This window comes from Equus przewalskii, chromosome 29 (genome assembly GCF_037783145.1).
Source record: "Equus przewalskii isolate Varuska chromosome 29, EquPr2, whole genome shotgun sequence".
Taxonomy (NCBI): domain Eukaryota; kingdom Metazoa; phylum Chordata; class Mammalia; order Perissodactyla; family Equidae; genus Equus; species Equus przewalskii.
This window is the reverse complement of record NC_091859.1, coordinates 19,003,229-19,023,625: the sequence shown is the minus strand read 5'-3', so window position 1 is coordinate 19,023,625 and position 20,397 is coordinate 19,003,229. Positions and strand designations below refer to the sequence as shown.

The window sequence follows — 20,397 nt, the reverse complement described above, 5'->3', positions numbered from 1 at the left end:
CAGGCTGTCAGAAGACCTTAGGAAGTTCATTTACATTGGTAAGTTCACTGTGGTACAAGCTCTGGATCTTTGCTTTGCAGAACAAGCTCTGGATCTTTGCTTTGCAGGCTCAAAATTTGAATTTTTGTCAGCACATTGAAAATAAAGTCTTCTCTTGGCAAACTCATGTTATCCAAGCTTACAGAGACTGAAATGTCATTTTATTAATTTACAATGGGCAATAAAATATTCATGTGGATGGTTAGGCTTGAATCAACAGGACCAGTGCATTTATTCTTTAAGACAAAACTACCTTGGAAGCCAATCATAATTGAAAATTTTTTGGGTCTGTCTTCAGAACAAGAAGAGGTCATTGAGTGATGCAGCTTAGGGACAAACTTGTCATGTAGCCTAGAGTGTTTTGAGTCTGTGACCCAAAGTCTCTTCTCCCCCATAATAAGGTTGAGTACAAAATGGAGGCACACACAGGCCATGTAGCCTAGTTTGGGGGTGAGGGTGAGAATTGGGGATAAGTAGGAATTAGATAGACAGGAGGAGGATGAATGTAAGGAACACTCCAGGTATATGGAATAGATACGTAATGACCCAGAAGGAGGGGAGAGACTGTGATGAGCCAGAAAACTGCGATAGTTTAGCATGCCTGAAGAACAGTGCAAAGAAAATAATGTCAAGAGATAAGGACAGAGGGGTAGCAGGAGCAAGAGCATGTGAAGGCTTTGCAAACCACAGCAGAGTTTGGGTTTTTATCCTCAAAATGATGGGGAACTAGTGAGGAATTTTAAGCGGGGAGTAATGATGATCAGATCTGTGGTCTAGAAAGGTCACTCGGCTGCAGTGTGGAAAATGAATTACAGGGATGCAGGACTAAAATCAGAGATGAGTTGGCAACCAAAGTTAGAAGGGAGTGAAATGAAAAATGGGTCAAAGTGAGGTAAAATTTATAGAACCGGATGACTAATTGAATATAGGCAGAAATAAAAAGGGAACAAAGATGACATTCAGATTTCTAGCTTGGGCATGGTGGAGCCAGTCCCGATATAGGAAGCCGGGAGCATCTAGGGAAGTGAGCGAAGGGTGGGCAGAAGAGGCAATGATGAGTCAGTGTAGAATTTGGACATTTCAAATTGAGCTTGAGGATTCTGTGGGATATCTAAGTGGATTTGTTCAGTAGGCTGTTGGATATTTGGGTTTCATATTCAGTAGAGAAAGCCAGAATGGAGATTTGGGGATCACTAGCAAACAACATGTAATAGAAACCATAAGAGTGTCTGGTAACCAACTGAGAATGTATGGGAGGTAGTTAATAATGGTCCTCTGGCTATAAACCTGGGTGCAGGTTGATCATCTCTCATACTTCACTCCTTCAAAGGAAGGACAATTAGATTCTACGTTTTGGTGGGAGAAGTGGGTCAAACAATTTGCAGATATGTTTAAAATCAACATAGTCAGGGGAAAAAGAGGCTACACGTTTTGGAGGGTTTATCCAGTAAGTAAGTAAGTAAGTAAGTAAGTAAGTAATGAACAACTGGTCTGAAAATTAATTTTCCTTCCTTCCTCCCTCTCTCCCTCCCTTCCTTCCTTCCTTCTCTTCCTCCCTCCCTCCCTCCTCCCTTCCTTCCTTCCTCCCTCTTTTCCTTACTTCCTCAGTTTCTTTCTCAATCTTTCTTTCTTTCTCTGCCTCCCTCCTTCCCCCCTCTATCCCTTCCTTCCTTCCTTTCTTACTTTAATTCACTCAACAAATATTTATTTAGTGCTAACCTTTAGCTGAACACTGTTTTAATTATTGAGGATACAGCAGTGAACAAGAGACAAGGTCCTTGCATTCGGGGAACTTACATTCTCATTGGAGAGACATAAATAGACAAGTAAGAAAAGTCAGAAATGGTAGTTTTCTCTACTCTGCAGAGAATTAAAATGAGTGATGTGATAGAGTGTGGAGACCACGTTAGATGAGGTGATCCTTGAAGATGTCTCTGAGGAGACGACTTTTAAGGTACAATATGAATGCCACAAAATTAACCACAAGATCTCAGGTAAAGCATTTCCTAAATAGCAAGTAGTTGGTGCAAAGGCAGGAGAAAGCTTTGTGCGAGAGAGGAGGCTCTATGCCCCAGGGAGGCTGGGGCATAGAGAACCAAGGGAGGAGTGTTATAAGTGGAAGGCAGAGAAGCAGGCAGGTCCAGCTCGACAGGGTACGTGAACCAGGATAAGGTATTTGGATTTTACTGTGATTGCGATGGGAAACTACAATCAAGGAGGTAGAGACATTATTTGATTTGCATTTTTAAAAGTTGTTCCTAGCTGCTGTGTTCCTAGCTGCTTCTCTAGCCAAAGTAAAAGTACGGAGACCAACCAGGAGACGCATAGTAGTCTGGATAGGAGACTGAGGTGCTGTGGACTAGGGTGATGATAAAGAGAAGTGGCAGATGTAGGATATATTTTAGAGACAGACCTGTCACAATTTCCTGATGGATTGGCTGGAGGGAGGGAAAGTGATGAGATAAAGAAAGAAATTAACCATAATTCCAAGAGTTTTGGTTTGGCCCAACTAAGTAACGGGTAGTAGTACATACTGAGACAGGAAACCTGGTGAAGAAGCAGTTTTGAAGATAAAAATGAATGGTTTTGTTTGGGCCACGTTAAGTTTGAGATGCTCATTAGACATCCAAGAGGAAACAGGAAGTAGATGGTTTGTTATACAAGTCTGGGGATCTGGGGAGAGGTGAGGGCTGCAGATATAGATTTGGGAGTCTTGGGCAAACTGATGAAATTTAAAGACTCCAGACTGGCAGAGATCACCTCTAAGCTGTGAGTGACAGATAAAAGGAGGGTTCCTAGAGCAGAGTAGGGGGCACTGTAACATTAAGTGGAGTCTGAGAAGGAATGGTCATTGAGGAGAAAACCAGAAAGTATATTGTCAAGGAAGCCAAGGGAATAAAATAATTCAAAGAGAGAGTGGTCAACTGTTTTCAATGTAAAGGAGAGCCAAAGTCAAAACAATAAAGTTGTCACTGGATTAGGCAACAACTAGGTCATTAGTGATCTTAACACGAGCCGTCTCATTGGAATAGGTGAGAGGGAGGCTTCATCAGAGTGAGTTAAGAATAAATTGCCAGGGAAGACAGTGAAACACCTATAGGTGTGAAGGACATTTTGGAGATCTGGAGAAAGACAGGAGGAAAGTGTAAAAGGTCTGCTGCTGGACAGTCTTGAGTCTTGAGATCTGTGGCTATTCAAGTAAAATGAGCCCAATCGTCCCAGGTGTATATGGGTCCCTCTAATGATATTCAGCTGCTCTTGTGCAGCACAGAGCAGGTGGACAGCTGGCTGTGCGTTCTGCTAGATGAAAACAACGGAGGAAGGGAGAGCTGAACAAGTTGAGCATATTTGCACAGGGTGGGGAGTAATAAAGTTGGATCATGGGCTTTAAGCTGGGTTTTGATGAAAATAAGGATGCTTGGGAAATGGCTGATAGTAAGCAACTAAGAGAGGCCAATGGACTTGAGGTCTTGATGGAGTCAAAGAATTGATGGAATATTAATGTAAGGGAGCTGAATGGCTAGGAATTAGTGGCCAGATGGAGGAAGCAGGACCACTATGTGTGGGAAGCTGCTAAATTAGTGAGGGATATTCTTACATGATTATCCCTCACTCACTGCTTCTTTTCCTTTGGAGGAATTAAGTTCTCTGGTGTATTAGTCCAGTGATGGGGTTATTCAGTCTTCTGCATAAGCCATCTAGCTAAGCAGTAGATGAGAGTCTATCATATCAGTCACAAGATTCCATGGGAGACTTCCAGTACAGAAGGCCTTAGTGTGAGACATCCACAAGAAGCTTTAAATTAATTTTCCAAAAACAAACAAAAAAGAGAAACAAATGTCACTTTAAATGGAAAAACCTGTTTCCTTACTCTACTTAGAACACTTCTGACACCAAATGTGTGGGGTTTTATTCTACACCAAGCAATTCTCTAAGTCTCTGGACACCAACTGGGCGTCCTACAATTTAATTCAATTCTGGCACTAACTACCTGAAGTTAGTGCAGACCCCACAGGTTAGGGGCTCAGTCCCCCAAGACTGCCCCCACTTCAGATACCAATCTCAAGTTCCAGGTTGCCAAGTGTACTCTTGACCAACTGGCTACAAATTGGGGGTCCCCACGACACCCTCCACAGGCTTGATAATTTGCTATAATGCTCACAGCAGTCTGGGAAACACTTTACTTACTATTAGTGGTTGATTACAAAGGATACAACTCAGGAACAGCCAAACAGCCAAATGGAAGGGATGCGCAGGGCAAGGTATGGGGAAGAGGTACGACCTTCCCTGTTATCTCAGGGCACGTCATCCTCCCAGGACCTTGATGTGTTCACCAACCCAGAAGCTCTCCAGACCCCATTGTTTAGGGTTTTTATGGAGGTTCCATTACATCAGCATGATTGATTAAATCACTGGCCATTGGTGATGAACTCTTCTAGCGCCTCTTCCCTCCCTGGAGGTGGTGGAGGGTGGGCCTGAAAGTTGCAACCTTCTAATCACACCTTGGTCTTTCTGGAGATCAGCCCCCATTCCTAAAGCTATCTAGGCACCCCCAACCATCATTCATTTCATTAGCATACAAAAAGACATTCTTATCACTCTGGAGATTTCAAGGTTCTCAGAAGCTCTGGTGTCAGGAACCAGAGTCAAAGGTCAAATATTAGGACAAAAGATGCCCCTAGCACCCTATCACTCAGGAGATTACAAGGGTTTTAGAAGCTCTGTGTCAGGAATTGGGGGCAGAGATCAAATGTTTATTTATTACGTCACAGTTTTTTCACCCTAGGTCAGTGAAAATAGTTCCCATATCGTTTGAAAACCAAGCATTTTGTGTCTGGAAAGATGAAAAAGTGTGTGCTTTGCTATGTTTGCCTGGAAGTATTTAAGTACACTATTATCAATAGTGATTAATAATGTATTAGTTACAGGCACGAGTCTTCTGCTGCCCTATGGACACACACACACACACACACAGAGTAAAAAACAGAACATGCCTGGGATAGAAACAACATATTACGTTATAGAATGCTTTATACTTTACAAAACACTTTTACATTTTGCTGCATCTTTTTGAACGCTCTGGAAGTACTTTCCAATAAGCTCTCCATTCATTGCTCGGCAGAATTCAGGGTCTGTGTCCACCCCGCCCTCCTCCCCAGGCCCCAGCAAAGTGAACTGCATTATTCCCTCTCTTTCCCTATTTACACAATATTTAAGGCTTCTCTCTTCATCCCGGGGTGAAAGTCCAGCCTCTTAGCTTGAGAATACTAGCAGAATGGGAGGACTCGGGAGCTGTGATTTTTGAGTTTATAATGACATCCTGTCTGGAAGTCAGTTCCAAGTTCACGCCCTTGATTTGGCGTGCTGTTTATCCGTGACCTCGTTATTTTTTCTTAATCTGTGAAACAGAGGAATTCATGTCGACTCAATTCATAGATCTATGAAGGGAATACGATTTAAAATTCCTTAGGAGAACGGGCCAAGCATGCACTTGAGAAAGTGCAACATGTTAGCGACATCAGTCCTTTAAGTATTATGTTGCTATGGTTCAAAAAGGACAACCCCAAACTTCTCTTACAACTCAAATTCCAGTTTCTCCCTACCTTTTCTTCTGATTCTTTACTTTCTCTTTGGCTGAAATTAAGAATCAAGAAGGGAGCAGGGGAAGGAAACCAGGGGCAAGACGCCCAACAGACGGGTTAATCGAGTCTGCGAGGCTCTCCTTTGCTTCCACCCAGGGGCGAAGAGCTTCCAGCAGCCATGAGGATCCAGCCCAGACTCGGTGAAGGCTCGGGTCCCACGGACAAAATTTACGGAGCTGTCACAGGTGCCGTCGCAGGTACCAGCCCCGGATCCCTTCCTCCGGTTGCGGTCGGGGACACCCCAGCCGGGGCCGCAGGCCTCCCCACGGTCCCCCTCACGGGCACGCGGTCGGCGCGCCGGCGCGGCCTCTGACGGAGCGCGGGCGTGCGCTCGGCGGCCCCGGCGTCCCCCCGCCCGCCCAAAGGAGCGGCGGCGCCGGCGTCCTGCCGCCTGTCCGTCACGCAGCCGCCCACACCGCCGCCGCTTGCGATTGGTCGCAGGCCCTGGCCAGGTCCCTTCCAGCCCCGCCCCCCGCGGATGGACAGGCCGAGAGGGCGGGCCGGCGGCGGCGGCGGGCCCGCCCAGCTGTCAGTTACGGGGGCGGCCCCGCGGGCGGGCGGGCGCTCACCGGCTGGCTGGTCGCTCGCGTGCGCGCTCCCTCTCGCCGCCTGTGGAGCAGTCCGGGCTGCCCGAGCGGCCGCCGCCACCGCCTCGCCGCGACCTCTTCCCCGGGCCCCTCCCGGCTTAGGCCCTCCCGGCCGCGCAGCCCGAGTATCAGTGCCCCGCGGAGGGTCCGGGCGTCGCGGCGGCGGCCCGGGCGGTGTGTGAACCATGCTGAGGAGGATTTTACAGAGGGTAAGAGAGGGAAACCGTCTCCCGGCGGCACGTGAGCGGGGAGCCCGAGCCAGGGCCGCGCGGAGGAGCCGGGGCGGCGGCGCGGGCGCTTCCTTCCTAGGCCCCGCAGCCCGGGAGGCGCTTAGGCCGCGGCCGGCCGCCTCGGGGGCGGGGCGGGGCGGCAGGCTGGAGCCGGGGGCGGGCGCCGAGTCCCTCACGGCTCCGCACGCCGAGGCCGCTCCCGCTCCCGCGCGGGGCCGTCAGGGCGAGCGGGGCCGCGGGAGGGTGTGGTGCTGGGCCTCCTCCCGGCTCCTGGAACGCAGTGTGGACGCCTGTCGGGAAAAAACACCCGGGGGAGGCTGGCTTCGGTCTTCCCCCGCCGTCCGTGTCCCCAACTTTGCACGACACGCACCTGCGGCGCTCGGCTTCGTTTCGCACCTGGTCAATATCCGAGGGTCACGTGGCGAAACCCCGCCTGGCTTGGGCCCAGTGGGGTTCCGACATTACTGGCCGAGTCAGCTGGGAAGGAAGATCTTACTCACTGTTGGAAACTTTTTTTCCCCCCAGTTAAAAATGCGTTTCCCCCTCCTAGCCCAGGATCTTTTTGGAGCTCTCCAGGAATAAATCCGCAGTGAGCTGTGTCCAGGGCTACAGACTTACTCCTTCACTTTCTGCCAGCGCTCTCTCTACTGGAAATCTGCAACAACCTTAGGATGTAAAGATTAGAGCATTGGGAAGCTGTAGGTGTATTGTTGGGGAACCAGGTCCTAGAATAAGAATTAAAATCTCTTTTCCTATAAGAGGCACAGTACTCAAGTTTTTGTTTTGGATAGCTTCTTTTTTTTTTTTTTGAAACTGATTGCTAACTAGTTTAAAGGACAAAAGAAATTATTGGATTTGTAGTATTTAGCTAAGGACTTGTGCCAAAGGGAGTTGAGTCATCCACTATATGGAAAGGGAGTGTTCCTGCATCTGCAGAGCTTTGTGAAATGTTCAAGTCATGTGCAACGTGGTCGTGTATTGGGGAGAAATAGTTAACTTCTGGATCTGCCACCCGCTGTTGACATTTGCTGATTCTTTTGCAGTGGTCTTGTCAGTTCTTTGAAATCTTGATGAGCCGAGGATTTTCGCAGTAGCAAGAGCATGCCCTTTACCGTGCCATCAGTTCCTGTGTTCAACAGGAAAGACATCTGTGCCTGATTTACTTGCAAGACTTAGGGATTGTTCTTTTATTGGACTTGGAGGAGCTGATTACCTCATGCCTCAGATTGTGTTTCGGTCATAGTTCTTTAAGTAAAAATTAGTTTGCCTGTGGTTTGCTTTCAAGTTGATAAATAAAACAAAGTGTTTACTGACTTAAGAGTAGCTTCTGGTAGGTATAAACTAGTTTTCAGAAATATGGGATGCTTTCTGGTATTCTTAGTTTAATGTTATTAAGCATTCAGGTTATATAAAGATCATTTTTAGTGTTGGTGCATGCATACACATCAACTGTTACCGAAGTTTCAGTTGAAATTCCAAAACTGGAATTTATTCTGGTTATTGCTGAGATGTGATATGGGATCATCACATATGAATAAATCTGTTGACAACTGAGTTTCTCCACCATGGCGCTGTTGACATTTGTGTCTGGGTAATTCTTTGTTGTGGGGGGCTGTCTTGTACGTCGTAAGACGTTTAGCAGCATTCCTGGCTTCTACCCACTAGATGCCAGTAGCACCCCCCAAATCTCCTCCTTCCTATCGTGACAACCAAAAGTATCTCCAGATTTTACCAAATGTTCCCTTGGGGCAGAATTGCCCTTGGTTGAGAAGCACTGTGTTAAGCATATATACTCTGATAGGAAAGTTTGAAGTGTTTCTCATAGTTAACTTTCTTTTCTTCCGTGTCCTTGTATTGAGTGTCAGTTAATGCCCAGTGTTATGCCAGGGTCTGGGGAACAGTTAAGTCCTCCCTTTGGAACTCACCCTGGTTGAGGAAGTGGACAGTGCTATGGAATAGAAGCATGACTTGGCCTTGGGAGCCACTTGTGGGAGGGTGTTGGGGCAGTCAGGAAAAGCTTTAGGGAGGAGGGAGTATTTGCTGCTTAAAAGAGGGAAGGGCAGAGGGAACAGCAAATGCCAAGGCCTGGAGTCATAAGAGGGGCAGGTAATATTAGGGGGAATGTGAACAATTAAGTTTAGGAAGTGAAATGACGTGTGGGGATTGGTGGGAGATGAGGCTGCAGAGGTAGCTACAAACCAGATCACGAGAGGACCTACAGTCCCTTTGGAGTAGTTTATCTTTTATCTTGTAGATGGGTCAGTGTTAATGCTCACCATTTAGTAGGGGCATTTTGATAAAAGCCTTAAGGAAGTCTTGTGATTTGTATTACTAGTTTAGAACCTGGAATATGTATTTGATTAACTCCACAGGTAGTATTTACTAACAAGTATAACTTGAATCTTTATGTAACATGGCAATCATTTTATTTTACCCCACCCTGATAATCTTATTTCTCAGTGGGGATATTAAGATATGAGATGAAAACTAAAGTTGCTGATTTAGAGATTTGTTTGAAATGGTCTCCATGCTTTGAAATTATATTTCATTCTTTTATCATTCTGTTTTTAGATGACCTTTTCATTTTAACTGTTGTAATTTTTTTCTGAATAGCGTGCTTTAAATAGCGCTTTTGAAAGGAGAAACAGACAATGTGGTTATAATCAGTTATAGCTCAGAATCTTTGAGTATCACCAGTAAGGTCCCCAGGGTACTTTATAGAAAATTTAGTTTCTTCTGGTTCTTCTTCTTCTTTTCTTTTTTTTCCCTTTAGCTTGTTAAAAGATGTCTCTCTCAGGCGTGAAAGGGTCTGGAAAAAAAAATTGAGATAGCTCCAATATGTATGTATTGACTATTTTGCTTAATAGTCCTTAGAAGAGAAATGTGAATTTAAAGTGCTTAATGGCCAGAAGGACGATCAGCGTTTAGTACTTAAGGCAGTTTGTAAACTTTGTTGCCATTTCTTTCTTAAGGAACTTACTCTGATTTAACATTAGTATATTAGATTTCCTTTTCCTGTTATATATCAATAATATTGCTAAAGAAAAAATGGATTTAATTCTAGAATTGTAGAAAGAGGAGGCCTCCTTCATGGTCAACAGGTTTATCTTTCTGATTTAAGATGAGGAAGGAGAAACAGAAAGATTAAGTGATTTATCTAAGGTAACACAATTAGTGGATGTCAATACTGAGACTAGATCCAATTTTTCCCAACTCCCAGTCCATTTCCCTTATTCTGGTGCTTTGTTGCCCTTTCCCCCCCACTCGACTGATATGGTTAGCACTATATGCTAGTCACTGTGGAAGATACAGGAAAAATGCACATTTGTGTTCCTTAAGGGGCATATATGATTAAGTGCCAAAGTCAGTGATATAGGCAGTGAAGGCTGTAGTAGTACAGAGGAGGACAGATCAGAAAAGAACCTGCGTGAGTGGGGAGTCGCGTTGGAGAAAATGGGCATGAGATGGGGTTTTGAAGAATGTGTGTGATTAGGAGAAGAGAACAGTTTTATTCTAGGAATGAGTTACAGTATAAGCAAAGAGCCAGGGGTGGAAATGAGTTCATTCTTCCTGCCTGCCCTCCTTCCTTGGCATATTGCCTTTCAGTAAACAACTATTTGTAACACTTGCTGTGTGCTAGATTCTGGGGATACAACAGCATAAGACAGTAGTCCCCACTGTTAAGTAATTTAAAACCAAGTGACTTTGGAGATGGAGATCTGTTTCGAGCGGAATGAAATTGAGAGAGAGATTTACAAAGATAGTGTGACAACTCATTGTGGAGATTCTTGATTGTCTAGCTCAGCACTGTCCAGCGCAAATATGAGTCACATATGCAATTTCAAGTTTCTAGTAGCCACATTTTTGAAAAGTAAAAAGAGGGAGATTAATTTTTAAAATATATTTTCTTTGACTCTATATACAGTCATGTGCTGCGTAACAGTGTTTCGGTCAACAAAGGACCTCGTGTACAACAGTGGTCCCATAAGATTTGTACCATGTAGCCTAGCTGTGTAGTAGGCTCTCCTATCTAGGTTTGTGTCAGTACGCTGTGTGATGGTTCACACAATAATAAAATAGCCTAATGATGCATTTCTCAGAACGTGTCGCCATTGTTAACAGATAGCTGTATCTAAAATATTTCAACATGTAATCAATATAAAAATTTTAATGAGCTATCTTACATTCTTTTTTTTTTTTTTTTTTTACTAATTCTTTGAAATCTGGTGTGTATTTTGCACTAACACTGTGTCTCACTTTGGACTGTTTCAACTGTTCAACAGCTTCGTGTAGCTAGTGGCTACTGTAGGTCTAGTTGAATACATATATAGTTAACTTTTTATTTGGAACTAATTTCAAACTTAGAAAAAGTTGCAAGAGTAAAATAATACAAGGAACAGCTGTTTGCTCTTTATCCAGATTTACTTATTGTTAACACTTCATCCTATTTTATCATTTACTCACTTTCTTCTCGTCTCTCTCTTTGTATGTGTGTAATTTTTTTTTTCCTGAATCCTTTGAGAATCAGTTATGGTCCTTTATCTCTGAACACTTCAGTGAAGAATAGGGATATTCTCTTATATAACTGCAGTATAATTGTCAACTTCGTAAATTTGTATTGATTCAATTTACTATCCATAATCCCAATTTTGTCAATTGATCTGATAATGTCCTTTGTAGCATTTCCCTCTGTTCAGTATAGGGTCCAGTTAGGGTTAGATATTATATTTAGTTGCCATGTCTCTTTAGCCTTTTTAAATCTGGGAGATTTCCATAGCATTTCTTTGTAATTTATGACATTTTTGAAGAATACAGATCCCTTTTTTTTTTGCCTAGAGTGTTCCGCATGTTGTGTTTGACGTTTTCTTGTCATTAGATTGAGATTATGTGTTCTTGGCCAGAATCTTGCCTCTTAGAAGATGTGTCCTTCTCAGGTTATCACATCTGGAGGCCCATCATGTCTTTCTGTCCTTTATAGGTAATGTTGATCTTACTTACCTTGTCCAAGGTCAAGGTGTAGCCCAATTTTCTGACTGTATGATAATTATTTTGTTCCTTCTTTTGCGATTAATAGGCAGAGACTTATAAGATCATGCAAATTTCCTGCTCCTCATCAAAATTTCCCTCTAGATTTAGCAACCATTGTTGATTCTTGCATGATATAGTCTTTACCATAATGACTCCAAACTGATGATTTTTCCTCCTCCAACACTCCGTCTGTATTTACTCATTGGTCCTTGGCTTTCCCCTTGTTCCCTCCCTCCTTCCCTGCCTCCCTTCCTTTTTTCCTTTCTATTGGTATAGACTCATAATTTCCTTTTTTTTTGCTGAGCAAGATTTGTCCTCAGCTAACATCTGTTGCCAATCTTCCTCTCTTTTGTTTGAGGAAGATTTGCCCTGAGCTAATGTCTGTGACAGTCTTCCCCTAGTTTGTATGTAGGTTGCTGCCACAGCATGGCTGCCGATGAATGGTGTAGGTCCACTCTCAGGAACTGAACCTGGGCCGCTGAAGTGGAGCACACCAAACTTAACCACTAGGCCACAGGGCTGGCTCCATAATTTCATTTTTTAAATGGTTTATAACTCAACACTGTACTTAATTATTTTGGTGCTCAAATTGTCCCAGATTGGAACAGTGGGAGCCCCTTCAGGGTGCCTCCTATGTCCTTTTGACATGCCCGTATCACTTTTTTGAGCTCTTCCTTACTTTCTGGCATAACAAGGTATTCTAAGCTCATCCTTTATCTGCCATTTCCCAGCACTGAAATTAGCCATTTCTCTGAGGAGCCTTGATTCCTTTTGGTGGGGAATGGTATTAGAGACCAAGGTCTGGGGTGGCTTTCCTTCTTGTTTCACCAGACAGATGTCACTAAAATTTTGAAGTTTATTCTGTAGGTGTTAGGAAAGCAATAAGATTTTATTAAGCAGTGAAATATATTCGGCATGTAGAGGAGGGAAAATCCTCCTCTACCCTCTTTGGGTTTCTGGCTGGGCCTAAGAATTAAACTGACGTAACATGAATTAGCAAGAGAAAAGCACACACATTTCATTAAATTTTGGCATGTACCTGGGAGCCTTCACAAGAGAATGAAGACCCAAAGAAGTGACCAGAGCAGGAAGTGTTTATATCTTTTAGACAAAGAAACAATGAATTTGTGAAGAATTGACAAGACAAAGCAGTTTGGGCTAGGAGTAGAAAATGGTGAAGAAATAACTAGGAAGGTAATGATTAGTTTCACAAGGTTTGTTTGTACAGATTTCTCAGCCCTGAATTCTCTGTCTTTGATGGTAAGGATGCCTTCTACTCTCCTGGTACAGGAAGGGTGCCTTTCATCTGGGAGGTCTATCTCCTGCCTTCAAGAAGTAAAAAGAGGGTCACAGTGTCCTTGTACCTGCTGTTTCTTAAGTGCTTTTAATTCAAAATAATCAATGTGCCAAAGTGGTGTATTTTCGTATGATATATTCTGGTTTCCTTCAGGCACGTGGTAGGAGTTAATAATATATACTGAATGAATATCAAAAGAAATGTTTTAGGAAGATTAATTTGCCAGTGTTGCATGGGATGTATTAAAACCATAGGAGATAATAAGCAGAAATCAGATGGGAGTGAGTTTAATATTTTAGGTACTAGATAATTGTCATTTGCATTAGGATGATGGCAATGTGAGCAGAAGAAAAGGTGAATAGGGAAGACCTTTTGAGCATATCTACTCCCCAAACATCTGTTTTGAGCCTCCTGTGTGCTGTGGACCCGTTGATCAGTAAAACAGACATGAACCCTCGAGGAGCTTAATGTCCAGGGGAAGAGAGAGGAATTGTTTGAAGAATCACATAACTGTATGGTCACATCCTTGGATGAGTGTTAGGAAGGAAAAGCACGGGGAGTCCCAAGAGCACACAGCAAGAGGGCCGTGATCGAAAGTAAGATGCGGGGGAAGGCTTCTCTGATTAGTTACACATTAGGTTTGGTGAAATTATTAGTCATTTATTGAAACAAATTTTAAAAAGTGGGATTATTTTCTGTGTGGATTTATTTTTAGTGTGTTAAGAATAAAGAAGAGATTAAGATATAAAAGAACCACGGCTAGAACTCAGTTTTCTCTTCTAATCCCAGTGGTGTTTTGCTTGAGCTAAAGAGACAGTATAGTTAGTGGTTCAGAACCTGAACTTTGGAGCTAGACTGACTGGGGTGGTATCCACACCCCATTTACTAGCTGAATAGTTTTGGGCAAGTTACTGGACTTCTCTGTCTCATTAAAATGCTCATAATAGTAGTACCCTTCTCATAGGGTTATTGTGAGGATAAAATGGATTAATACATGTAAAGGTCTTACAAGAGTATCTGGCACATAGTAATCCTCTCTATAAATGTTAGTTGCTGCTAATGTTGGTGTTTTGTTATTATTATATACTCCAAATTTCTTCACAGATTACTTTCCTTATCACTCCCTTCTTTTATCTTTTGTTCTTAAACTCTATTTTTTGGTGTGTGCGCAGTCATTCATCATGCTATTGAACATTTCTTCTGTGCTAATTACCGTGCTGGGGTGGGGTTAAAAAGCTCTGAGGAGTTTGAATGGGGGAGACAGATACTTTAATTATAAAGCAGTGTGATAAGTGGTGTTAATAGATAACACAGAGAAAGAGTTTGTGAGCACAAAAGAGACAGTACCTAATTCTCTGGTGGAAGGGTGGGGCAGTGTGTTTGTTTAGGGGAAACGGAATGGGGATTGTTGAAGACCTTGCAGAGGCTGGAAGTAACTCAGTCAATGAGGAGCAAGGGAGAGAAGGCATTTGAGAGACAGAGACGAAGGAAATGCAAGAGCGTGAAACAGCCTAGCACAGCATAGGGGAATTATGAGTGTTTCTGTCTGTAGATGGGGTAATTCTAAGAGATGAGACTGGAAAGGGTTTTGGGCTTTTATTATAGACAATAAAGAGCCATGGAAAGTTTTTAAATGATCAATTTTATAATAAGGAAAACCCTCCCAAAATATTTTTCCTAGGTAATCTTTATAAAAAGCAAATCAGGTGAATCACTCTTCTAAAATCTGTTGGTGACTACTCAGTGCACACAGGAGATGTTGAAACTACCGTGACACAGAGGCCCATAATGCCCTGGTTCCTTTATACCATTTCAGGTTCATCTCCGCATACCTCTGTACATGCACTGGCCTTGCCATCCTTGCTAATTGTGATTCCCACAACTTACCCTGTTTTGTATCTCCCTTCATACCTCTGTAGAAGCTCCTTATTCTGCTCAGAGTGTCCTTTCATCAGTTGTCCACATTGCTCAGTTCATGTAATGCTAGGAGTTACTTGCTTGTGTTTTTCTTTTTTCTTCTTCTCCCAAAGAACCCCACACTAGTGAAGAGAACGGGGTTTTCCAATTAGACCATCATTTAAACCCGGGGCTGCTCTACTCATGAGGGTGAGAACTTGTCCAAAATTTCGAGCTGCCTGAGGCCCAGTTGTAAATTGAGGATAACGTGTACCTCACAGTGTTGTTGGAAGGATTAAATGAAATAATGTCCATGGAGCACTCACCACGTATCCACCATTCAGTAAACACTTAGTATATAGTAACTGTGACACTACATATCTCCAGAACGTTTACAATATTGTTTTTGTAATTTGTTTACTTGATTTCTCTCCTACTAGACTGAGCTTCCTTAGGGTGGGGATTTTGTTTTCTTTCTTAGTGTGTAGGATCTATTTTAGTACTTGATACTTGGTGGTTTTTCAGTAATGTATGTTGACTAGTTGGTAGCTTTGTAGAGAGCATGACTGCATTAAGGGGGAGGCCAGCTAGACAGTTACTGTAGTTCTTAAAATTGTTGTACATTAGAATCACTGAGACTCCTTAAAAAAAACAGATTCCCAAGTCCCTCCATTGAATCAGAATTTCTGCGTCTCTGATAGTCTAGGGGATGATGAAAGCTTGAATTTGGGCTTTGGGGAGAGAGAATAGATTGATTTTCAAGAAAGTTAAGAGAGAGACTTGATAGGACTTGTTGAGTGAGAGTAGTTTGCCCAGCTGAGAGAATGGTGGCATGGGCTAAGCTGAAGAATAGAGGAAGAAGAACAGGTTTGGGGAGGAAGATGAGTGTGAACTAGAGGTGTGGACATCTCAGTTGAGATGTTCAGTAGGCAGGTGGAAATATACATCCCACACTCAGCAGAGAAGTGAAGGTGAGTATTAGATATTTCCAAATATTGGGGAGAAGTCAAGTCAAATAAGAAGTGAAAAGTGTCCACCAAATGAAACAGGTCATACCTAGTTCAGTTTCAGGAGGGTATTAGGGAGAACTGATTGACTGGGAGGTAAGGAAATAGAAACAGGGAGCACAGACTACCTACTCTTCTAAGAAATATGGAGGAGAGGAAACAAGGTAATTAAATATTAAATGCGTGAATGTAATCTGTCATCCTTGGACCACATTCTAATAAGCGCTTTATTTTCAAGGACTACAAACTTTCTCAAATCAATTTAAGTTGAAAGGGAGTTTTATTGTAAGGTTTCAAAGTGATCCAAGAACAGGAATAGCTGTACAGTTGGGTCTCTAGAGGGTAGGACCTCGAGTGGTGTCAGGGACAGAAGCAGCTCTTCTCTGCGTTGGACTCTCCCATGGACCACTGACATCTTGTCTCTGAGTCTCTGCATCCATCCTCCTGGCTGCTGCTTACTCACTATGTTCAGGACCCCAAATGGCTATCTGGCCACGTGATTCTACATGCTTTTCACCTTAGCTTTGCATAGCCAAGTGGCCCAGTGTCTCAATGCCCAAATCCCAAGAGAAGAATTTAAACATCCTCCTCATTATTTTTTCTTGTCAGGTCATGCATAGGTCTCTGGCTGGCCAGTAAAACTGCCTCCTCTGAGTCAGGTGTCCATTGCTGGTTTAGTCAACTGAGATTGGGAGTGGAGTGGGGTCATATGATGCTTAGGATTCCTCCTCTAGAAGTTGAGGCACCGTGGACACATCTTTTACAGATCATTCTTCTAGAAATAAGATTTACCAGCTCTGAAACAATGATAATAGTTCTGATTAGGTTCTTTTGGTTCTAGGAATAAAGGGTCCATCAGGTTAACTGAAAAAGAGGGTAATGGTCGTTATAAGGATGCACTCGGCAATAAGAAAGATGGAATGTCATTGAAATGCAGAATCAAAAATTAAATATGGGACTGAGCCCCTGAAACATTTTTACTGGCAGGCTTTTTGAAGGGTCCTGGGTAGTGCTATTCAGACCTCCGTGACAGGGCTTTGTAGATTTTTCACTCTAGGGTTCAGCTGTTAAAGGACTCAGGGCCTCTTCACATATTTGTGTCCCTTGTATCTGTATACTTTTGTTTCTGCTATCAGCTGATTTTCTTACCCTCTATTCTAGTTTTCTTTTCATAGCTTCTACATGCTCAGAGTCCAGGGCCTTTTGAAACTTTGGCTGGGTTATAACTTTGATTTACTCAAGTCGCTCGTATGCTCTTACTTTACCTCATGACTATACCGTATGTCAGTTTGAGGGGCTAGTTAATCACTTCTCTTTATAGTTTGCAATTCAAAGGCCTAAGCATGGTGCTCAGCAGTATTTCATTCTTGGCATTGGAGCATTTTTTTCTTTTTTTGGGGGCCACTGAGCCATTTTATTGGCTGCTGTCTACCTTGTGAATGGCTGCTGTTGGGTCCTGGGGATCACGTGTCATCAATCGGTAATAGACAATGGGGTCATATAACCTGGCTGTCTATGTTCTCAACATGGGCAGTGGTAAGGTAGTTTCTTTTAGGATGGATCCATGGCCTTTGCCTGCACTGTGGTTGATTGACATATTAATACAATAACCTGAACATTTAGTTGCATAGATATCTGTTAAGTGTTGCATGGGTCACAAAAGTAGATGAAATTTAATAAAAATCACATTATTTCCCTCATCTCAGTTTTTAATATCAGACTATGGTTAAGTTTTATTTAAGTATGCTATTATAAAAGTTTTTCCAGAGTCTCACTCTTACTTTATTTGGACTTTATTAGCTACATAATATTTGTAAAATGTTTTAAGAATCTTTATACAATGCTATGCTAAAATACATTGTTGTGTGGGATGGGTTAAGTGGTAAATCATAGTGATTTAGAGCTCTCAGAAGAGAGTATAAATTTATTTTGTTCTGTAAGACGTTTCTTTTTCTGATATAATGTTCTATCTATTTGCAACTTCTAAATGTTTTTTTTTTTGTTAAAGATTGGCTCCTGGGCTAACAACTGTTGCCAATCCCCCCCCCCCGCAAAGATTGGCATCTGGGCTAACAACTGTTGCCAATCTTTTTTTTTTTTTCTTCTGCTTTTTATCTCCCCAAACACCCCCTGTACACAGTTGTATATCTTAGTTGCACGTCCTTCTAGTTGTGGGATGTGGGACGCCACCTCAACGTGGCCTGACGAGTGGTGCCATGTCCGTGCCCCGGATCCGAACCCTGGGCCGCTGCAGCAGAGCGCGAAAACTTAACCACTTGCCCCTGAGCCGGCCCCACAACTTCTAAATATTTTAAGCAATGATTTAGTTTTATAAATAAAAATATTTGAAAGTAATAAAAGAATATATTTCTGCTTATGAAAAGAAATCTTATACATTATAGAAATTTGAAAAGTTCAGGAAAAAAGTTGCCAAGAGGCATAGGGCTGCGGCCTAGTGGATGATGTAATATGAAGAGCACAAGCTTTGAAGTCAGGTGGAAGCCCAGCTCTGTGCGTTATTGCATTTGTGATCTTAGCTAACAACTTATTTAGCTTCTTTAACCTTACTTTTTCTCTCTTGGCTAATGGGAACAATCCCTTTGACTTTATTCAGAGGATTGTTGTGTGGATTAAATGATATAATGTAAATAAAGTGCTTAGCCTGTCATAGAGATCATATGTTAGCTATTATTATCATTAATAGAAAGGTAAATTATTTTCTTTAGCAGACTACCAATCGAAATTTCTTTAGTCTAAAACTGAAGTTTCTCATGTGCTTGATTTTGGAAATACAAATGATGTAGGGGGGGTTGATATTCTGAGCTTTACAATAAGAGTCATGCCTCAGGGTTATTTTGGTTTTGTTAAGGTTTTGAGGATAAAGGCACCAGAGCAAGTAGAGAAATCACTGAATTTGGAATTACAAGACCTGAGTTCAGGTTGTACCTCTGCTCTGAGTGTGATCTTAAGCGAATCATTGAGCTTCCCTTGGCTTCGCTTTCCTTATCTGTCCAACGAGGTCACCACCTAGGTGATTTGTAAGGTGCTTTTTCAGGGTAAAAGTGTTATTTAAGAAGAAGGAAGTGGTGTTTGGAGTCTACAGATCATTTGCAGTCCCAAAGTAGCATTTTAGGTGAGTTATATAACAAATTCTGGTACTTTTTTTTTTGAGGATGATTAGCCCTGAGCTAACATCCACTGCCAACCCTCTTTTTGCTGAGGAAGACTGGCCCTGAGCCAACATCTGTGCCTATCTTCCTCTATTTTACATGTGGGATGCCTGCCACAGCATGGCTTGATAAGTGGTGCTAGGTCTGTACCCAGGATTCGAACTGGAGAACCCCAGGCCACCAAAGTGGAGCGTGAATACTCAACTGCTGTGCCATGGGGGCCAGCCCTACAAATTCTGGTACATTTTAACCCTATTTTCAGCATCTTTGCTGGCAAAAACAATGTCTTCAGGAATCAATAATTTGGTGATAAAATTTGATGTCATGTAAGGTGACCTGCCCAATAGTAGGCTCCAGAAGATAGTAGGTGTCCTTCTCTACTGAGATCTCCGTGTGTGTGTGTGTGTGTGTGTGTGTGTGTGTGTGAGATCCTGTCATCCATGTTGCCTCCTGTCCCCCGCCACCCAATCCCCAGCCAGTTTATAGCCCTTTATGAGTATCTCTAATGCAGGTAAGGTACATTCATTGTAGTGGATGCTTTGGTGTGGCACCTAGATCCCCCTTCAGGGCTGAGACACATTCCCCTAGCTGCCTGCAGTCATGGCTCCTGAGGGCTCCCAGCTGCATCCTTCTCTGGGAGTTGCCCTTGCAGAAGGAAGCTGCCGTTCACCCAAGATTATGTCCCCTTCCTGGAAGCAGCCTGAACTTAATTACTGGCTGATGTGGGGGATACAAAGAATCATCCCCTTGCCTTGATTAGAGCCTCTGTGAAGGACCATCCAGCTTCAGGACTCTTGGTAGGATTAGCTGAGGCTGCTGTTGCAGCTGTGTTACTATCAACGCTCTTCAGCTTCTCCCTCGGCCCAGTCTTGCTGCCCCTGTGCCCACACAGATGTTCCTGAGAGCTCTCCCTGGTAAACCTCCTGCTTGCGGATTCCAGAGTCTCAGAGTCTGTTTCCTTGGGAACCAGAATTGGATAGGCTTTCTCAGGGATTTTTACATCATAAAAGATGATTATATTCAAGGTGGATTTTAATTTTATGGATTTTGTCTTCTCCTTCTTTGAAACTGATATTCTACATATCTTTCATGACAAGACTTCACAGCTAGTAGATTAGAATTCCTGTTAGGTTCTAAAGCACTAGGTAATAGGTCTTCAAGCCGTTTGCTGGGATTTTGAGTGTGGCCACAGATGCTCTGTTCAGGAAATTTTATTATTAGCACCTTTCCCAGTTTCCCCAAGTGATTTTAAGACAAAAAATGACATCTTTTTATTTTTGAGTTTCATTTCATTCAAAAAATGAAAATTGGCTTCTCATAACCCTTATTTTAGTATATTTTTTGTCTGCCTATCCGTATTTGTTGAATCAAAACACCTGGTAATCTAAATGTGCTTAAAATATGTAGATCAATTTTAATTATATGTTAGATATTTGAAAAATTTTAGATATTAAAAAACTTTGATTCATTTACTTAATATCGAGTCAATTGTATGAAGTCT

General features: G+C 42.7%; 1 protein-coding gene and 2 long non-coding RNA genes across 9 annotated transcripts in view; 1 reads left to right on the top strand and 2 right to left on the bottom strand.

Annotated features, from left to right (window-relative positions):
• Window positions 1–6,086, bottom strand: part of LOC139080225 (uncharacterized) — a 45,265-nt gene extending 39,179 nt beyond the window's left edge. Inside the window, exons 1-2 of one of the 2 annotated variants that reach the window (XR_011534550.1) lie at window positions 5,643–6,033; window positions 5,053–5,437 (exon numbers count right to left, since the gene is read on the bottom strand). This is a non-coding gene — a long non-coding RNA (uncharacterized lncRNA). Of the gene's footprint in view, window positions 1–5,052; window positions 5,438–5,642 lie in introns of those variants that run through there. The other variant, XR_011534549.1, reaches the window with a different exon arrangement.
• Window positions 6,087–6,148: 62 nt separating this feature from the next.
• EEA1 (early endosome antigen 1) overlaps window positions 6,149–20,397 on the top strand; it is a 134,830-nt gene continuing 120,581 nt past the window's right edge. For 2 of the 5 annotated variants that reach the window (XM_070599481.1, XM_070599480.1), the window contains exon 1: window positions 6,149–6,477. In XM_070599481.1, coding sequence (XP_070455582.1) covers window positions 6,454–6,477 — 24 coding nt within the window. In that variant the 5' untranslated portion in view covers window positions 6,149–6,453. The remainder of the gene's footprint in view (window positions 6,478–20,397) is intronic. The other 3 variants (XM_070599479.1, XM_070599477.1, XM_070599478.1) reach the window with 2 other exon arrangements.
• On the bottom strand, window positions 9,156–19,849 carry LOC103562501 (uncharacterized). Of its 2 annotated transcripts, none has more exons than XR_547679.2 (3): window positions 19,648–19,849; window positions 14,711–14,862; window positions 9,156–9,307 (listed from the first exon to the last, which is right to left on the bottom strand). It is a non-coding gene; the product is annotated as an uncharacterized lncRNA (long non-coding RNA). The 2 variants fall into 2 exon arrangements; XR_011534543.1 differs by having other exon boundaries at window positions 14,735–14,862; window positions 19,648–19,840.